Source organism: Indicator indicator, chromosome 29 (assembly GCF_027791375.1).
Source record: "Indicator indicator isolate 239-I01 chromosome 29, UM_Iind_1.1, whole genome shotgun sequence".
NCBI lineage: Eukaryota > Metazoa > Chordata > Aves > Piciformes > Indicatoridae > Indicator > Indicator indicator.
The window spans coordinates 13,416,589-13,437,771 of NC_072038.1; the positions used below are offsets into that span (position 1 = coordinate 13,416,589).

The following is a 21,183-nucleotide window of genomic DNA, read 5'->3' on the forward strand; positions in this document are numbered from 1 at the left end:
TGATTGCTCCATAGGTGGTGTGTGTCAGAGGGGATGAGGTGCACAGGGGGGGAAGGGAAGGGAAGGGAAGGGAAGGGAAGGGAAGGGAAGGGAAGGGAAGGGAAGGGAAGGGAAGGGAAGGGAAGGGAAGGGAAGGGAAGGGAAGGGAAGGGAAGGGAAGGGAAGGGAAGGGAAGGGAAGGGAAGGGAAGGGAAGGGAAGGGAAGGGAAGGGAAGGGAAGGGAAGGGAAGGGAAGGGAAAGGCCTGAGCACAGCAGTTCAGATCAACCTCCCCAAAATGCTTCCCTCCAGTGAGGAGGGGAATAGGGGCTTTTAACCTCTCTTCTCTCTAACCACAGGCAAACACTGGTTCCTCCAGCACTGAAAGCAAAAGCAAATTCCATATCACAGAAATTAATGTTGAGATTTGTTCACTCCAGGGGCTGACAAGGGCTGGAAACAGACTGGAGTTCCTGTGCTGCTCTTCACCAGCTCTCAGGGCACACACCCTGACCCCAGAGGTGGCATCTGGGCTCAGGTACAGTCTTATCCCCAGAAAATAGCAGGAAGGGGAAGAGAGGAGGGGGCTCAGCCATGTAGCTCTAACAGCACTGATCAATGCTCACACAGGGACTGCAGGCACTGCTGCTTGCATTATTTCTGATCCTAGAGCCACACAAGAGCCATTCCCAGAGATCCACAGCTTCTCCAGCACCACCCACTACACCAGTGCAGCCAGCTTCGTTCCCTCTGTTACAAAATCACCACATTTCAGCTCTTAAGTGCAGGGTCCAAGAGCTGCTGCTTTGCAGACCCAGTGCATGGCACTGGGCTGGCCCTCTGCTCAGCACCAGCACCTCCCCCAATCCTGCTGAGATGCTGAAAGAGTAAGAACAAGGCTGCTCATGGTCAGCTCAGAGGAAGGGATGAGACTCACGGGCTGCTGAGCCTAATGCAAAGTCCACTGAGGTCAACTGAAAGAAAAATGGTGAGGAAGAGCCCTTTCCATGAAGAGTTCTGTGCAGTTGAGGCTGCACAGTTGTGGGCCAGCCCAGCTCTCCATGCAACCCAGCAGCAGGCAAGCCAGCAGTCTGCCAGCCCAGGAGTGCCAGGATGTGGCCAGTTTCCCATGTGACATCCATGCAAATGACTTAATGAGGTGAATTTTGTATCTGAAATGATCTGCACTTGGCTGCAAACTAGCAGCCTCTCAGCCCAGAACACAGGGGTGGAGCAGCTCTTGGCCTGGACAGGGAGGCTGCTCAGGAAAGGGTTCATGGTCACAAGGGAGGTGGCAGTCCCTGTACACCTCAGGTCAGACTGGAGTGGACCTCACCTGGGCACACACAATGAGTACTGCATGAGTGCAAACCTATCAGGCTGCTCTAAGGAACCTGCTGGGCATCACCGGGTGGAGCTCTGTGCTGAAGTTCTCCAACCTACTGCAGTAACACATGCAGCTGAGTTGAAGCATTCAGTTCTCTGTTTCACCACGAGGGCAGCAGCCCTCAGCTTCTCTCCTCTCTCATGTGCTGCTTGTGACTGGTGGTATTTATCTGTGGGTTACCTGTCCTTGGAGCTCCAAGGTGGCCAAAAGATCATTAAGCAGAGATATGCTGGAAGACGTCCTGCCTCCCACAGTGATGGGACAGGCAGCACCCTGCTTGCTGCACACTGGAGAGCACAAGGCACCAGCCACAGTGACCACACTGTGCTGGGAAATGCACCAACTCTCCTTCTCACAGCGAATCACACAATTGTCAGGCCTGGAAGGGTCCTCAAGGATCATCCAGTTCCAACCCCCCTGCCATGGGCAGGGACACCTCACACTACAGCAGGTTGCTCACAGCCACATCCAGCCTGGCTGCAAAAACCTCCAGGGATGAGGCTTCCACCACCTCCCTCAGCAACCTGTGCCAGTGTCTCACCACCCTCATGACGAAGAACTTCTTCCTAACATCCAATCTGAATCTCCCCACTTCTAGTTCTGCTCCATTCCCCTCACTCCTATCACTACCTGACACCCTAAAAAGTCCCTCCCCAGCTTTCTTGGAGCCCCCTTCAGATCCTGGAAGGCCACAAGAAGGTCTCCTCAGAGCCTTGTCCTCTTCAGCCTGAACAACCCCAACTCTCTCAGGCTGTCTCCATAGCAGAGGAGCTCCAGCCCTCTGCTCATCCTCATGGCCCTTCTCTGGACACATTTCCACCATTTCCAGCACAGTCTGCAAGATGCACATCAGAAGAATTTGCCATGTCCCCATCCCTGCACTGAACTGCCCATAAAAATGTGCCTGGCCAGCACTGAGAGAAAGCTTTGTCCCCCACCAGAGATCCATATTCAGACTTGGGAAATTGTGCTCCCCAAGAGCAGAGGAGGGGGCAGGAGTGAGGGAGACCAGAAAGCCCTGGGGCAAACCAGCTGTGACAGCAGGGGGGCACAGGGCTCTCTCACTCAGTTCCACTTCAAATTTCTTTCCCAGAAGGGACTCACAGATAACTTAAACATAACTTCTTTCTGGCAAAACCTGAAGTTCTATATCCCATAACAGACTGAGGCTCCATGCCATGCTTCATTGGGTGGCAGTCATCACTGCGATAATCAGCAGTTCACATCTCAATGAGACAAGTCACAGGCTTTCCTCTAAGTCTTGCTATTGAGAGTGATTCCTTGGCCTTGGGTAATGAATTAGTCCCATTATGGAGCAGCTGACACAGGAGAAGCAAATCTGCTGCTCAGGCAGCTCACTCCATGGGCAGGGCTGGAACTGCTCAGCCATGTGCTACACACACAGCCCTCAGCAGGATTTTCCAACTGCAGGCTGCAGACAATAGACACACTGCTCTGGGACTGCAAAGCTCACCCCACTCAGCAGTCCAGTTTCTGCCTATTCCCTTGTGAGCTCAGCACTTGCCCACTCCTTGGAAATGTAATTCCTCTTCCGTGCAACTCCTGCAGGCAATTTGCCATACCAGGATTGAATCCAAACTTCCCTATGAGGGTGGTGAGACACTGGCACAGGTTGCCCAGGGAGGTGGTGGAAGCCTCATCCCTGGAGGTTTTGAAGGCTAGGCTGGATGTGGCTGTGAGCAGCCTGATCTAGTGTGAGGTGTCCCTGCCCATGGCAGGGGGTTGGAACTGGCTGATCCTTGAGGTCCCTTCCAGCCCTGACAATTCTGTGATTCTCTGCCACCCCTTGCAAACTCTGTCACTCCAAATCTCCTTTTTCCTCCTCCAAACTCCTCCATGTACCTCCACTACCAAAACCCTGCCAGCTCTTGATGCAGCCTCTGGCACAGGTTGCCCAGGGAGGTGGTGGAAGCCTCATCCCTGGAGGTTTTTGAAGCCAGGCTGGATGTGGCTGTGAGCAACCTGCTGTAGTGTGAGGTGTCCCTGCCCATGGCAGGGGGGTTGGAACTTGCTGAGCCTTGAGGTCCTTTCCAACCCTAACAATTCTCTGATTCTCTGATTCTCTGACCAAGCCTCACTTCTGCAGCAGCTAAAACTGCCCTTGTCATGCCCCAGGCTGTCACAGCTGTGGCTTTGTGGCACATGGCTCAAGGAGGAGCACGTGGGCACGCTGCTATGTGGGCTTTGGTTCAGGAAACATGACTAAAGTGCTAAATAAGTGAATTAGGCAGGATTAGGAAGACAAAGCAGATCCTGCCAGCCAGTCTAAAAGAACATTCTGAAAGTGCTTCTAGATTAGCAGAGAGGGGGAGAAAAAAAAAGCAGACAGAGTGCCAGAGTACTCTCACCAGCAGCATTACAGCCATGATGGCATCAGTGTGTGTCAGGTACTCCTGGGAGTGCTGCTATCTTCTAGCACAAGCAGCTTGTGAAAACATCAACTCCTTTCTGTGAAGACTTTCAGAAGAAAACCAGCAGTCAAGGAGTGAAAAAAACTACAGTGCAAATAAAATAAAATACCAAATCCATCAGGCAAAGAGCAAGAAGAAAGAAAGAGTCTTCCTCAGGTCAAAAGTCAACCACAACTCAGGCAGCTCAAAAAAAGGAGAGCCACAAGTCTGTTTTAAACATGTGTGAGACAAAAGTCATCTCTCACATGAGGCAAAAGCCTGAAGAGCTTCAGCAGATACTGCAGGGAACTGGTGACATTGCAGCCAACACATGGCAGTAGTGACAATGCAAACCATTACAGGTGGAGGGAATAACTGCAATCCTTCAGCTATCTTCCATCACCTCAGACATCCATGTTCATTTTCTGTCTTCCCCAAAAGCTGGTCCTTTGGCAGCTCTCAGGAGAGGGGAGATGCTTCATGTGAGCCCTTTCCATGCTCCCCATTCAACTCCTGTATTTTCCCTCAAATCTCAGGGCTGCTCGACCACATCTTAATGGGTGTGAGAAGGCTAACTGAGGCCATGAGCAGTCCTGAAGGGCCAGAAAGCATCCTGCAGGTTCAGTAAGAGACCAGGTTTAACTCTGAGCTCACAGAACTGCCTCTGCACATGAAGGAAGATTGTACAGGGGTTTCAAGGAAAAGACACAGGCAACCAGGGAAAATTAAATGAGCAGCTTGGGACCTTGGATTATCTTGTGATGTGCCTCTGCTCCCTCTCTCACCTTTCTCCCTTCTACTCATTCCTACTATCCTACTCTCACATCTTTCTCCCTTCTACTCATTCCTGGACTGGCTGAGTGTCAGAGAGCATTTCAAAGACCATGCCTGACAACTGCAGGCTGCAATCCATCCCACATCAAGCTCCTGCTTTCTCTCTGTGTCACCTGTGAAAGCCCTGCAGCACTGCCCCTGCCCTCACTGCCACACCAGCACAGGATCACAGAATGGTAGGGGCTGGAAGGGACCTCTGGAGATCAGCCAGTCCAACCCCGTGCCTAGGTCAGGTCACACAGGAATGCATCCAGGCAGCCCTTGAGGTCTCCACAGAAGGAGCCTCCACAACCTCCTTGGGCATCCTGCCCCAGGGCTCCAGCACCCTCACACCAAAGAAGTTTTTCCTCCTGCTCAGGTGAAATTCCTGGGTTCCAGTTTGTGTCCATTGCCCCTTGGCCCATCACAGGATGGCACTGACCAGAGCCTGGCCCTTTCTTCTTGACACCCACCCTTCAGCTATCTATAACCATTAATAAGATCCCCTCTCAGTCTCCTCTTCTGAACACAGCCCCAGGTGAGACAGAAGACAAGGCTTCTTATTTTTAATCACCTTTTGCTGAGCATTTTTCTTCCTCCAGGGAAGACCAACTGAGAGGGTAGAACAGGGGGGTACAGAACTCATCAAGAGGGATGAAACAGTTACTGTTGAAATGATTTTGTTCCTAGCACACATCCTGCAGACTGGAGCTGCAGAAGTGCTGAGGGCTATGGAAAGCCGCCACAGAGCTGGGGAAGCCCTGGGAGATCTGTGCAGCAAACAGACCAGCACTGGAAGAACAGTGCTGTGCAGCCAGCATCACAGTGAGAATGCCTGAGGCTCAAGAACAGTCTGCACAGGACTCTCACCAACGATGGATGTAGGAAGAAGCGCCAGACAGTTCTCAAATGATGTCAAAGAACCATTTTTAACCTTTGGGTCTGCACTTAAAGAATCATAGAATGGTCCAAGCCAGAAGGGACCTTCAAAGCTCATCAAGTCCAACCCCCCCACAGTCAGCAGGGACATCCCCAATTGCCCAGAGCCCTGTCCAGCCTCACCTTGAATATCTCCAGAGATGGGGCCACAACCACCTCCCTGGGCAACCTGTTCCAGTGTTCCACCAACCTCATGGTGCAGAGCTTGTTCCTTACATCCCATCTAAATCTGCTCTGCTCTAGTTTGAAGAGATTGCCCCTCATCCTGTCCCTGCAGGCCTTTGCAAACAGTCTCTCTCCATCCTTCTTGTAGCCCCCTTCAGGTACTGGCAGGTTGCTATTAGGTCTCCCTGGAGCCTTCTCTTCTCCAGGCTGAACACCCCCAGCTCCCTCAGCCTGTGCTCATAGCAGAGATGCTCCAACCTCCTGGTCATTTTCATGGCCCTCCTCTGGACCCTCTCCATCAGGTCCATGTCCTTCCTATATTGAGGGCTTCAGACCTGTACACACTGCTCCAGGTGAGGTCTCCCCAGAGCAGAGCAAAGTGTCAGAATCACCTCTCTGGCTATGCTGCTTTGGATGCAGCCCAGGCTGTGATTTGCCTTCTGGGCTGCAAGCTCACACTGCCTGCTCCTGTCCAGCTTCTCATCCATCAGCACCCCCAAGTCCTTTTCCTCAGGGCTGCTTTCTACTACCCCCTCCCCCAATCTGTGTTCCTCCCCCAAGTGAGGATTGTTCCTGCCCAGGTGCAGAACCCTGCACTTGTTCTTGTTGAACCTCACGAGGTTCAGCTGGGCACCACCTCTGCAGCCTGTCCAGGTCCCTCTGGGTGACATTCTGTCCCTCTGAGTGACATCCTATCCCTCTGACAGCACCACACAGCTTGGTGTCATCTGGTATCCCTTGTGTAGGAGTTCGAAGCTCAGGGACCAAGGTCACTTGTCACTCATTCTCAATTCACTCCAAAGTGGCCATTACCAACTACTGAGCCCTGTGGAGGTTGCTCCCCAGTGCTGAAGATCTCTTTGGACAGACACTGGCCTGTTCCACTGCTGGATGTCTGCTCTGCAGAAAGCAGAAGTGCAGCTCCTGAGCAGCTGACAGCATCCTCCTGGAATGTGCCAGCGAAGGAGCCAACCCCAAGCAGAGAAGGCTAATGCCAAACCTAATCTGACAGGACCCTGTGGAAACCTGGATTAGCATCCCCAGCAAGACATCATCCTCTGCTGCCTCAAACAGCTGGAAAAGGTGAGCTTGCCAGGCCAGTGTGTACAGAGAAAGCCCCATGGCAGGCAGGGGACACAGCCAGGCTCCAGCCCGTGGAGGGCAGCCTGCTTCCCCCCTCCAGCACAAGTGTCCTCCTGCTGGTGTGGCAGACATGCCAGGGGCTCTGGCTGGCACTGCCCTCCCTGCATGGGCTCAGCTAATCTGTAGAGCTGCCAGCCAAGGCTTCCTGCCACATTCCAGCCCTTTACTCAAGGTCCTCTTAGTGGGTAATGTTTAACAGAGTCGTGTGACAAAAATTCCAACTCCACTCCAGCACACTTCAAGACAAACCCTTGTTGGAGAACCCTCTTCTTGAACCAGAGTGGCTGAACAAGCTGCTGGCTTTGACTGCTTACTGTTACAGAATCACAGAGTGACACAGTGTGGGGGGTGAAGGGGACTGATGGACATCAGCTAGTCCAACACACCCACCAGAGCAGGTTCACCTAGGGCAGGTTGCACAGGAAGGCATCCAGGAGGGCTTTGAATGACTTCACCACCTCTCTGGGCAGCCTGTTCCAACGCTCTGCCACCCTCAAAGTAAAGAAGTTTCTCCTCATGTTTAGGTGGAACTCCCTATGTTCAAGTCTGTGCCTATTACCCCTTGTCCTGTTGCTGGGCACCAGTGAGAGCAGCCTGGCTCCATCCTCCTGACACCCACCCTTGAGGTGTTTGTGAGCACTGAGGAGATCTCCCCTCAGTCTCTCAGCCTTTCTTCACAAGGCAGATGTTCTAGTCCCTTGATCATCTGCATGGCCTCTTGCTGTACCTTCTCAAGCAGTTCCCTGTTCTTCCTGAGCTGTGGAGCTCAGAACTGGGCACAGTGCTGCAGATGAGACCTCACCAGGACAGAGCAGAGTGGGAAGAGAATCTGCCTCAACCTGCTGGCCACACTCCTCCTGATGCACCCCAGGATGCCATTGGCCTTCCTGGCCACGTTGCTGGCTCATGGGCATCCTGTTGTCCACCAGGACTCCCACATCCTTTTCCCCAGAGCTGCTCTCCAGGAGGTCATCCCCCAGCCTCTGCTGGTGCAGGGGATTATTCTTCCCCAGGTACATGACCCTAGACTTGCCCTTGCTGAACTTATTAAGGTTCCTCTCTGCCCAGCTCTCAGCCTGCCCAGCTCATGCTGGATGGCAGCACAGCCTGACAGGGTGTCAGCCACCCCTCCCAGTTTGGTGTCACCAGCAAGCTGGCTGCAGATACATTCTGCTCCTTCCTTCAGGTCACTGATGACAATACTGAACGTGATTGGACCCAGAATTGCCTCCTGTGGAACACCACTTGTTGTGGACCTCTAAGGAGACTCTGTGCCACTAATGACAGCACTCTGAGCTCTGACTTTACCTTTCAGCCAGTTCTCAACTCACCCCACTGCCCACTCATCCCACCCACACTTCCCGAGCTTGCCTAGAAGGATACTGTGGGAGATGGTGTCGAAAGCCTTGCTGGAATCAAGGTAGACAACAGCCACTGCCCTCCCCTCATCTATCCACCCAGTCATGCCCTCACAGAAGGCTATCAGATTACTCAGACATGACTATCCCTTGGTGACTCCATGCTGACTACTCCTGAGAACCTTCTTCTCCTCCACATGCTTTGAGATGATACCTAGAGCAAAGTGTTCCATCACCCTTCCAGGGATGGAGGTGATGCTGCCTGGCCTGTAGTTTCCTGGATCGTCCCTCTTGCCCTTTTTGAAGACTGGAGTGACACTGGTTTTTCTCCAATCCACAGGCACCTCCCCTATCCTCCAGGACCTTTCAAAGATGATGGAGAATGGCCCAGCAAGGACTTCTGTCTGCTCACTCAGTACTCATGGGTGCACTCCATCAGGACCCAGGAACTTGTGGATATCCACTTTATTAATTATCTCTAACTTCATCCTCCTCAACCAGGGCAAAGCCTTCCTGCAGACTTTTTTTATGTTATCTCCAAAGCCAGGGACTCCTGAGGGCCCATGTGGTGGGTTGGATTTGCATCCAACTAAACTGCCACCCCAACAAACTGGAAGTTTACCCCAGGAGTAAACTCACCACACTAACTCAGAATTTTGGAAGCAAAATGAAATTATATTTACAAAACTGGACTAAAACACCAGAGTATAAAAGGCAATAAACATGTGTGACGGTGTGAGCTGAAATTCCCCCCCCCCCCACCAACAATAACCAGGCTAGCTCAGTCTGGAAGCAAATGAAAAGCTGTATTTACAAGCAGAGTCTAAAATCTACAATGAAATACAATGAATATAAACAAACATACAAAATTCACGACATTCACAAATATATACAATCAACAGAAAAGCACAACCGATCTCCCTTTGCTTCCCTCCAAGGGGACCCTCCCAAAGGGGCCTCTCTCTCTCCCAAGAGCTTCCCCCCCAGACACCCCTGGACAGAGAAGCAGAGTTAGTTAAGCAGAAAGTTGTTAACTTAGCTGCCAAGGTCAGTACGTGTTATCTTCAGCCAGAAGAGAAGAAGAAACAGCAGCCAGACAGCCCAGCAACTGCCCCCACTGCAGAACGCAGAATGTGCAGAATGCCTACTTTGTTTTGGGTAATAGTTCTTAAACATTTCTATCTATGCAATGGAAGTGTTTAGAACAATCGTTATTTTGCTTTCTTACACCCAATAGTGACTTATTTACATTCTTTCACTTTCTCTGTTCTGAACTTTGCAAGGAAAAATTAAAGACAGTTTCAAACCATCACAACATGTACGAGGTATATTTACCTATATTTACAGTTCAGCACCACCAGAACACCCCTTGTACAAACTCAGAGCCCCCTGGGCAGCCCAGAGGGTTGCTGTTCCAGCTAACAAGTTACCTCTATCCCACCTCAGTCAGCTCTTCCCATAGCCTAAACAAGAATGATCAGGCCAAGCAGTTAAGGTCAGAGAGAACAGAGGTAGAGAGAAACAAGCAAGTGAGCTGCAGACAAGAGAGAGAAAACACTCTGTGTTCCTACACTGTATGGACATTTGCAGAACCAATGAAATGAGACAAACTTATCTCTGGTTCTTGCTCAGCCTCTTAAAAATATCCACCCAGCCCACCTGAAGAGTAAAGACTGAGGCCAATGCAGCATTCAGCAGCTCTGCTTTCACTGCAGCCTGTCACCATGGCAGCTCTCTGATTCAACACTGGGCCCACATCTCCTCTAGGTTTCCTTTTGCTTCCAACACACTTGAAGAAATTCCTCCTGCTGGCCTTGACTTCCCACTCCAGGTTCATTCCCCAGAGGCTTGGCTTGCCTCCTTCCACCCCTGCACTCTAGGTGGACCACAGCACTACAGGGGTGTGTGACAAATCAACACAGCCAGTGATCATTGAAACTGATGTAAATGGTGGGAGTGTGCAAAGCAGAGAGTGGGGACATGCAAATCCTGAATGCCTCTTTCAGATTTCCTCAGGTGCTCCTTTCCTGCCTGCGGCTGTGGAGCCACACTCTGGACCTGTGCACAGCAGGGAGCAGCCACCACAGCATGGCCCAAGCTTTTGGGAGGCTCCCAGCAAACCCTCCATGCACTGGCAGCAAGGGAGGCACATCCCTGAGCCTGGGCTGTGGAGGCGCTGCACAGAAGGGGTGCTGCCTGGTAGCATCAAAGCCAGAAATCTGGGTGTCATGTCAGGTAGCCCGAGGCACATGTTAGTGGTGCTGCTTCTGTGCTGCCTGCGCCCTGCCTGTCCTATGCACAGGGTGAACTCACCCAACGTAACAGCAGGAGCTTCAACAGGGCTACGTGCCAGGTCCTGCACTTGGGGCACAACAACCCCAAGCAATGCTACAGGCCTGGGGCAGTGTGGCTGAAAATTGTCTGGCAGAAAGGGACCAAAGGCATCCTGGTTGGGATTAGAAATACTGTGTCCAGCAGGAGCAGGGAGGGGATTGTCCCCTGGGACTCAGCTCTGGGGAGGTCACACCTTGAGTACTGTGTCCAGTTTTGGGCACTTCAATACAAGAGAGATGTGGAGGTGCTGGAGCCAGGGCAGAGGAGGCCACGGAAGCTGGGAAGGGCCTGGAGAATAAATCTGATGGAGAGCAACTGAGGGAGCTGGGGATGGTTAGTGTGAAACAGAGGAGACTGAGGGGAGACCTCATTGCTGTCTACAGCTCCCTGAAAGGAGGTTGTGGAGAGGTTGGTGCTGGTCTCTTCTCACAGGTAATTAGTGATAGAACAAGAGGCAATGGCCTCAAGCTGTGACTGGGGAGGTTTAGACTGGACAGTAGGAAACATTTTTTCACTACAAGAGTGGTCAGGAATTGGAATGTGCTGCCCAGGGAGGTGGTGGAGTCACCAACCCTGGATGTGTTTCAAGGTGGTTTGGATGTGGTGCTTGGGGCTATGGTTTAGGGGTGACCCTTGCAGAGCAGGGTTAATGGTTGGACTTGGTGATCCTGAGGCTCTTTTCCAACCTGAATGTTTCTCTGATTGTGTGAACATAACAAACACCACCCTTGCTGCCCTGAGTTGAAGCCTGGCCACAGCAAAACCAACCCAAACAGTCCAAAGACAGAAACTATCTGCAGCTCCATGTACTTGTTTCTGTTATTGTGAGACTTCTGCAGCACAGAAGAATGTCCTGACCTGGGGCCAGCAGTCAGTGAAACAATGAAAGCCAAGTGCTGAGCACAGACTCAGACTCTCTGGTAATGCAGAGCCAGCCTGCACAACTGCTAATGTGCTCTGTGGGGCAAAAGCAACCATGGAAGGTAAGGAATCACAGAGAACAAAGCAAAAGTTTGCTTTGGTATTTAACTGACAAGTTATTTCCACCTGGTAGTTTATTTTCCCAGGGAAAAATTAAATAAGCAGAGAAAACCATACCCCACCAAAACTGCCAGAACCTTCTGGACTTGGTTTCACAGCTAAATTTTCCATTTTGGACATCAAAATAAAGCATTTTCTTTAGAACATATTGAACATCTGCCATCTCCTCATTATTCCCACCCTGTGTTTTTTCCCTTACCTTCAGCACAAAGCACCATGTGCTGCACCCAGCACCATGTGCTGCACCCAGCCAATGAAGGTGCATTTTGTATCCAAGGTAGGAAGTAAGACTTGCTTCAGAGCACCCTCTGACTACCACTGCAGGAATCACTCTGGTGGTTGTCCATGGGATGCATGCTCCATTCAGAGCCCAGTACAGATGAGAACTAAGAGATCTCCAGGTGAGCCTTTAACTGATCTGCATTTCTGATCTTTACTGTGTGTCTGCCCTTCATGCACAAGTGCCTGGCAGCTCATTTAATCCTCAACACCTACAAGGCTGACATCTCCTGGGAGATTGTTTTTAGAGTCTCTTTGTCATCCATGGGCACAACAAGGCTTTTCAAGATAAAACCTCCTGTTTTCATCTTTTACCTAAGGATAAAGAGGATCTTTCAGAGCTCTGTGAAATTTCTGCAAGGCCACTGATGTCTGCAAGGCCATCTGCTAGTATGGGTGCATATGGGTGCATACATATGATTAGACCTATGGGCCAGGGTTCCTTGAATGAAGTTCAGCAAGGCCAAGTGTCAGGTCCTGCACCTGGGTCACAACAACCCCATGGGGAGCTACAGACTTGGGGATGTGTGGTCGGAAAGCTGCAACTCAGAGAAGGACCTGCGGGTGTTGCTTGGCAGTCACTGACCATGTGTGCCCAGGTGGCCAAGGAAGCCAAAGGCATCCTGGCTTGGGTCAGAAGCAGGGTGGGCAGCAGGGCCAGGAGGTGACCATCCCCCTGTGCTCAGCACTGGGGAAGCCACACCTCGAGTGCTGTGTTCAGCCCTGGACCCTCACTGCAGGAAGGACATTGAGGGGCTGGAGCCTGTCCAGAGCAGGGCAGAGAGGCTGGAGAAGGGCCTGGAGCCTCTGGGCTGGAGGAGAGGCTGAGGGAGCTGCGGGTGTTCAGGCTGGAGAAGAGGAGGCTGAGGGAGACCTCATTGCTCTCTACAGCTCCCTGAAGGGAGGCTGGAGTGAGGAGGGAGCAGCCTCTGCTCCTTGGTGGCAAGAGACAGGAACAGAGGAAATGGTTCCAAGCTGCACCAGGATAGGCTCAGGCTGGAGCTCAGGAAATATTTCTGCACTGGAAGAGTTCTCATCAGAATGATCTGCCCAGGGCAGTGCTGGAGTCACCATCCCTGGGGGTGTTTAAGCAGCTGTGGACCTGGTTCTTAGGGACATGGTTTAGTGTTGACCCTTTAGTGCTGGGTCAAGGGTTGGACCGGATGAGCTTGGAGGTCTCTTCCAATTGGATGCATTCTGTGATTCTGTGGTGCTGCACTCATGATCCCAGGTTTTGCAACACCCCACCCTGTGTACAGGACAGACACCACACCCAGCAGTGCAAACCTTCCTTTCACAGATTTTTGGTATTTATCATACTATTCAGTTTTGAAATTCTACCTCTAACAGTCCAAGACAACAGCAGATCCATCACAGAGTGCTTAAGAGCAAGGGGCTGAGCTGAAGCAGCACATCTCCTTACATTCTCATGGGGATTTAAAACCCTTCAGAAACCTTGGGTCAGAAAGTGATCTCCTGGCAGCAAAATGTAATTTCCTCAGCCTTTCAACAGAGAAAACAGATTATTTAGTCTTGTTCACATTTTCCAGAAAAGTCAGTGGACTTTTCAAGTCTGAGAAGATACAGATGCAGAAAATTACAGACACAAAACCCAACATTTTGAAAGTAAACACCAAAGCAATAGCATACACCTCTCACTGTCACTCCTGTCCCACAAATGCCCCACTCTGGATGAAGGTTTGCTGTTGGATCATGCAAAGCCAGACCAGCCTCAGCAGCTGGGAGCACTCAGCCCTTCCCCTTGAGACAACACCCACTGCAGCCCCCATCTACAGCCTTACCAACCACAGGGAGCCCTGCCTGCACCAGGGAAACCAACATCACCCTGTACCAGGAGATGCCATCCCCTCTTCAGCCACCGTTGCTGCTCCTCCCCAGCACCAACTCTCAGTGGCAGCAGAGGAGCCAGAATGCCTACAGGCATCCCTGGGAAGGGCCAACAGGAGATGGGGGCACCAGTTCTAGCCTGGCAGCTGCTCAGACAAGTAGCTTAACTGCTAAGCTTGTGGCATCAGCAGCTGAACACCCTACAGGTTTCCTGAGCACACTCCCTGGTCACTTACAAACCACAGAAGGGATCAGCACCCACAGCCTTACCACACCAGATTAATGCTCAGATTCCTCACACCAGACTACATCCTGGAGCAGTACCTGTTCCCTGGGGCATCTTCAGAGAAAGCAGTGGTACAAGACATGTCTGTATCACACATCCCCTCAGTCCTTCTTGCCCTCCATGCTGATTTTTGAGTGTGGAGACTTAGGAACAGAAGAACAAACCCCAAGGATGTAGGAAGCACAAGACTGCTGCTGCCTGCAGGAGGTACCAACAGCACATACAAAGAGCCCAGGTCTCAGTACTCACAGCCAGCCAGGTACTCTCCAGACACAACCTTCTTTGTACAGCCATCAGGAAAAGCCCTCTTGCAATAGGTGCCAACATCTCCTCTCTTCCAAGTGTGTGGTGCAGATGCTGTAGCTCCTTTGCTGCAACAGCACTGGCTACAGAATGCTCCTTCCTGAGGATTTCCTGACCAAATGTTTGGGGGTATCTTGCCCCCATCACTCACATGAGTATCACTCCAGCACTCACTCACATGAAAATGACTCCATCACTAAGATGAAAACAGGGATTTCATCACAATACTGTTTCACATCAATGCTCAGGAGTTGAATTTTGCTATGAAATGGAGCTCCCCTTTGCTCATCAGCTGGCAGGTTCTAGTTTCTCCTCATGCAGACTGTCTCCTGGGATCTTAGCAGCTTACATGATAGTTTGGCACAGAAATCCTCTACATATTCTCTGCTCTGACAAAATAAAGTAGAGGCATAGCATGGCCATGGATTCCCTTCATCCTTTTTCTCTCTGGCTACCTGGGCACAAAGACTGAAGCAGCTCATCCCATGCCTCCTGCAGCTTAATGTGCTGCAACCTCCAGGCTGGAGCGTCTGCACACCTCAATGCCCATGTGGCAGGTGCCACTGGTTGGGTTAGCTGAGGGGAGTTGCCCTGCCCTAGTACCACACAGCAGTGGAAGGAATGTTCCCCACTGCTTGGTGCCTGCACAGCACCACGTGTCAGGGAGAAGTCTGTGGTCCCTGTGCTCCCAAGTGCCTCCTGGTTCCAGAAAATCAAGGCTGTGGAAGTGCAGACAAGATCAGCTCTTTGTCCTACTCAGTCCAGCTTGCTCAGTCAGATTCCAGAGCCACCTCCATGCCTGCTGGAAGCACACACTGTGCTTCATACAGAGACTTCCAGCTGTGGGATGACTGAAGCTATAAAAAGTGCTGACAATTTTCAGCAGATCTGCATATGCTGCTGCTGCTGCTTATATAAGTGATTGCTGGCTAACCACAAATACAAAAGCAATGCCCAAAATTGGTTTCAAACAAACTGCCTGTGAGTGGGGCTGAACCACACATCTCCCCACCCCTCTGAAAATCACTTCCCTGCAAAAGGCAGACACAACAGCCACTGTTTCCTGAGAGTCACGCAAAGCGTCTCCTGGAGTACACACCCCAGAGGTCTGACACCACCTCAGCCACTTGATACCTGTGCTGCCCTGCACCATCAAGGTTGTGATAAACCTGAGATCTGTCCTAAGCTGCTCTCAGATCTGGAGCTGTGTGTATCCTTCTGCTGTCAATACACCAGAGGGAGAAGATGTCATCCAGAGGGACCTGGACAGGCTGCAGAGGTGGTGCCCAGATGAACCTCATGAGTTCAACAAGAGCAAGTGCAGGGTTCTGCACCTGGGCAGGAACAACCCTCATTATCAATACTATAAATGAAGTGTTACAAAGCAGCCCTGAGGGAAAGGACTTGGGGGTGCTGATGGATGAGAAGCTGGACAGGAGCAGGCAGGGTGAGCTTGCAGCACAGAAGGCAAATCACAGCCTGGGCTGCATCCAAAGCAGCATAGCCAGAGAGGTGATTCTGACACTTTGCTCTGCTGGGACCTCACTTGGAGCACTGTGTACAGGTCTGAAGCCCTCAGTATAGGAAGGACATGGACCTGATGGAGAGGGTCCAGAGGAGGGCCATGAAAATGATCAGGAGGTTGGAACAGCTCTGCTATGAGGACAGGCTGAGGGAGCTGGGGATGTTCAGCATGGAGAAGAGAAGGCTCCAGGGAGACCTAAAAACAGCCTGTCAGTACCTGAAGAGGGCTATAGGAAGGCTGCAGAGAGACTGTGTGCAAAGGCCTGCAGGGACAGGACGAGAGACAATGGCTTCAAACTAGAGCAGAGCAGATTTAGATTGGATGTGAGGAACAAGTTCTGCACCATGAGGGTGGTGGAACACTGGAACAGGTTGCCCAGGGAGGTGGTTGAGGCCTCATCCCTGGAGATATTCAAGGTGAGGCTTGACAGGGCCCTGGACAACCTGATCCAGTTGGGGATGTCCCTGCTGACTTCAGAGGGGGGTTGGACTGGATGACCTTTGGAGGTCCCTTCCAGCCCAGCCCATTCTATGACTCTATGATTCCATACATATCATCTCCTCAAGCATCTCTGATTCAGGTGGGGTGAGGAGGCACTCAGCCTTTGAGTAGGAAACATTCTTTTGCCCTCTGCTGTTAAGAAATACCTCACATACCACATTCCATTTGCTCCACACCTGTGTCCACCATGGCACTCTGTCTGCACACATTCCCTTTGAACGAGGCTGGGAAGGGCAATTGCTTAACCTGGGACTGCACCAGTCTGGTACAGAGGGTCCCTGCATGGCTCTGCTCAAATGGTGAAAAGAGCAGGCAAAAATGTCAGTGTGCACGAGGGAGAAAATGCTCAGAAGATGCAGCTGGAAGTCCACAACTTCCAGGTCTCATGGCCAGCAGAGCAATAAATCACCAAAGGAGGGGTGAAGGTTGAAGCTGATGATCTATCTACTCAGTGGGATATGGATCACAAGCAATCACATCCCTCCTTCCCTCAGCCCCTGAGCTTGCAGAAGGCTGTTGCAGCACTCTCAGGCTCCTCTGGTGTCAATGGATTGTTAGGGGCTGTGTCTCCATGAGCACATCTTCCAGAGCACAAGAGAGTAAGAAACAGTACTTAGCTTCTCAGCACAAGGAGGACAAGAACAAGCTGGAGAAAGTCCAGCAATGGGCCACAATGATGAGTAAGAGCTTGGAACATCTGTCATAGAAAGGCTGAATGAACTGGGACTGTTAAGCACCAAGACAAGAAAGCTCAAGAGGGATGTTTCCAATGTGCATAGAAAGCTATGGGAGGTGCAGTGAGAAAAGCAGAGCCAGTGACACCCAGTGAAAGGCTGGATGAGCAATGGGCACAAGCTGCAACACAACACAAGAAGGGTGACCACAGTCACACACTGGAACAGATTGCTCAGAAAGCCTGGGGAGACTTCATCCCTGCATGTATTCAAAACCTGCCCAGACATGGCCAGGGAAGCTGGACCAGCTGAACTCCAGAGGTCCCTTCCAATTCAGCCATTCTGTGAACATGCTCACAGCAGCCTCCTGACTGCTGCCAACCAGCCTGGTCTCAGGGACCCTATCTGGAACCCCATCACAGAGCTAATGCCCTCTCTTGCTCACCTTGCTTTCTGCTTTCAACAGTCTTTTGGTTTATGCTATCCCTTTTGCTCCCTGACAACTGGATTCTCTCCAGAGCTCACAGAGACATTTTGTTTCTGGCTTATCCCTACCACGCACTCCCCCAGTCCACCTCCAGCTCTCATTGTTTCCATCACTGCCCTGAGCGGAACATTCAGCTATAATTTTCTGTTGTTCTAACACTGTGGGCTTGCAGCAATCACAAGAGCAGGGACCAAATAATGCCAAACTTCTTTACCTCTTTACCTGCCTGTGTCTCTCTTATTCCACATTTATTACAGGTTTGATCCATCTGCTGTGGTGAATGAATTGAAAACCCACTTTTGCTGGCCAGAGAACTCAGGAGGCAAAGGCAGCAATCCCTCAGGACACTCATCTCTAGCTCTGAAGTTCATTTCCCACAAGCCACACTCCAAGCTGTCCAGCTCCACACTTGCCATTCACATCATTCTGGTGACCCACCAGCCATGATACCTATCTCACTGTGCAGGAGCCAAGCACTACCACCTCTGAGAACACAGGAGGAAGAAGAACCTGCAGTGTCCTCAGCTCCTGGGCAAGCCAGCTAGAGCCCTGTGGCATGCAGATGATCAGCACTGGCAGCTCCACAGGCTGCCTGCCTCTGAGTAGAAGTGGGTGCTGTGGGTGCAGCACAGCTCCTCCCAAGCCAGACATAGCACCAGAACTGTCACTCTCTTCTTTCATCCAGCAGGAACCAGCACACTGCTAAAGGTGGAAAAGACCCCTCTCAGATGCTGCCATTCACACCTCTCTTGCTTCCTTCTTTCAGCTCAGGACCAAAACTCAGTGCAGACTTCCCAGCAGCACGGTCAGAGGAGATTTCAGTGTCGGTAAACATGAACTTGTACAGATGAGAAAATCCCACCTGCCTCTCTACACTCAGTGGGGCAGACTTAAAAATTACTAAGCTCAGAAGGCCATCTCCTTTTGATAGCATCCAGCCACCTGACAGATATTGCTGTGAGGAGAAAGAGTCCATCCTGGCATGCCTTGGATGATGCCATGAGCCACCTTCAGTTACTACTGTGGCAAAAAATGCAGGCAGCCATTCTTCAAGACAGACAGGTGCAGGGCTCTGGAGAGAGAAGCACAGGTAGCTGCTGGAGTGAACTGGGCACTGGGGAAGTGAGAGCAGGACAGAGGGCAGGAATAGCATCTTCCTCTTCCAGTAACAGCATGTGGTTAAGTTCAGCTCAGACCACATCACCAAACCTTACCAAAAGCTGCAGGGCCACAGCACCCAAAGCCAACATAAGTGGTTCATGGCCCCATCTGGCTATGCACTGTCATCACCTCCCTGACACCCACCCCAGTGTCAGTGTGGTTGGACTGGGGCTTGGATCAGGGGACAGGGAGGGAGAGTATTTCCTCTGGGGTGTCTTTCGGTTAGGCTGGGTCCCTGAGCAAGCCAGCTGCATACCTGCACACAGGGAAAGGGTGCCTGCACAGAGCCATGAGAGACATACACACAACTTCCTACTCCTCACACATCTAACCCACTGCAGCATGTGCCAAGTACCTGTGGTCCTATGCATTTGGTTAATTTGGTTACTGACATTTATTAACTCCTTGCTAGGCACCACCTCAGGAAAAAAGGAACACATGCCAGAGTGAACATCACCCAGCACATGCTACCTTTCTTGCCTTCTTCTCAAAGCTTTGCCCAAGAGAAAAGAGCCCAGGCTGTGTGGGCAACTGGTCTGCTGCAAGCTTTCAGTGGTACCTGAGCCAAAGGTCAGAAAGGCAAATCTGGGGGGCTGCAAGAACCTATCTGAGCACAGTGGAACTTGCTCAGACTTAAGTAGGAAAAGAGGAGTTTCCAGGAGAGAGATGATAGGAAAGCAAAGTTACTGTGTACACAGAACTGACTTCCCACTGAGCAGAGATTATCTCATGATACATCTTGCCTCAAACAATTCCTAAGTTCTTTAGGTGTGTAAATATTTAGCAATTTGTGAAACCACAAACATTCACATATCTCAGTAAAGTAGGAGGCAAAACTGACAAACAAAAGGACTCCTACATTCTTAAGCTAACAAAAACAAAATGCCAAGTGTTTCAGTGGCACAGAAAAGTCCCTGCCCTCACTCTTGTAGCACTGAGTGGGGAAATTTTGCTTCTGCTTTCTTGTCTTTCCAGGTAAGAACGAGAAACAGAAGCTCAGTAGAAACATCACAGATTTTTAAATTCATTTGGACTAGAGAAACGAAAAAGCAATGCCAAATCTATGGGCAAAATGCCCTTTGGCACAGAGCCTTTTGCTCCCAGGACGCTGCTCTGCACACATCTGGTGGGTCCAGTTCTGCCAGGGCTGTGCTTTCTGCCACTGGATTCCCCAACGAGTGTGCACAGAAAACCTGGGGCAGGTAGTGCAAGAAGGCCATCTAATTCCTCTTAGAAACCTAGAGGACAAACAAAGACTGACCCAAGAAATACTCTCCTGCTAACATCTTCAGTCCAGGCACCGGGCCACAGATGCACTGCTTCAGGAGACCACTGCATAGCCACAGCCTAGGTTAAGTTCCAAATGGCAACAGGACCAGCCAGAGCAGGACTGACAGACTCATGACAGGTTCTTGTTTTGGCACGGGAGATGTTTCAGACTCCACTTTCAGAAAAGCAGAGCTTGTGAGGGCACTCTTCATGGACATATATTCTACACTTGTTTGTACAGGAGACAAAGTAATGAACAAGCTCAGGCACAAGCAGTCCTGGGGTGGGAATACAACTGTTACCCTGGCTGTGGAGGCCCTGAAGACAACTGAAGCTAACACAGCTTCAGCAACCTGATGAGGCTCCATGACCTTTTGAGTCTGAGCAACTGATTCTAACTCAGCTGGGGCTCTCTGGGACAGTGCCACAAACACAACAGCAGAATGCATCCAGCCAGCTGGGGAACTGCTGCAGCAGAAGGGACATGTCTGAATTACATCTTCCACAACATCGAGCCAAGAGATGTTCAGTGAAAGGAGACACGACGGAGAGGAGAGGGAGACGCATTTGCCCAGCATCTGGCCCACAGGCATGGCTGGCAGGAGCTGCATCTCCTCAGCCACTACCTCCTGCTGCTGTTTCACAACTGTGAAGACACAAAGCATGTAGGGGGTCCTGCAGCCACGCACCCGAACCCTGCCGCTCCAGCTGAAGATCCCAGCGGCTGCAGCTGTCGGAGCGGGGCCGGGCTGGTTGTACTCTCTCCGAGTGCCGCACGCTCTCCAGCTCCCTGCACCGGGGCGACCGGAGCCCTTGCCCTGCCCTGCCCTGCCCTGGCCTGGCCTGCCCTGCTACGGGACAGAGCTATGCCGAGACCGGTCCCCGACAGCACGTCGGTCTGCAGCCGCTAGGGAATCGCGACCGCCGGCCAGCGGATCGGCCCCGGGACTGTCCGGGCTCGGGACGCTGTGCGACGGCTCCTTCCCTCCCGCGGCCCGGCTCCTTCCCGCGGCGCGGTTCGGTTACCGAGCGGCTCCCGCCCCCTCTCTCCCCACTACCCCGGCCCGCCCGCTCGGCGCGGCCGCGGCCGGCTCCTACCTCCAGGAGCTGCACGTAGCTGGCCGGGAACCAGCCGCGCAGACCGTCCTCCTTCTGCCCTTCCCACCAGCCGCCGTCTGGCACCTGCAGCACCGTGATCAGCTCCCCCGCGGCGAAGCGCAGCCCCTGCCGGTGCCGCTCCCCGGAGAAGGGGTACAGCGTCTGGCAGCGAGCGCCCGACAT

General features: G+C 51.8%; 1 protein-coding gene across 1 annotated transcript in view; it reads right to left on the reverse strand.

Annotated features, from left to right (window-relative positions):
* The window catches only part of GAS7 (growth arrest specific 7), a 167,704-nt gene extending 146,521 nt beyond the window's left edge, over nt 1-21,183 (reverse strand). The window contains exon 1 of the mRNA XM_054393873.1: nt 21,001-21,183. Coding sequence (XP_054249848.1) covers nt 21,001-21,183 — 183 coding nt within the window. The remainder of the gene's footprint in view (nt 1-21,000) is intronic.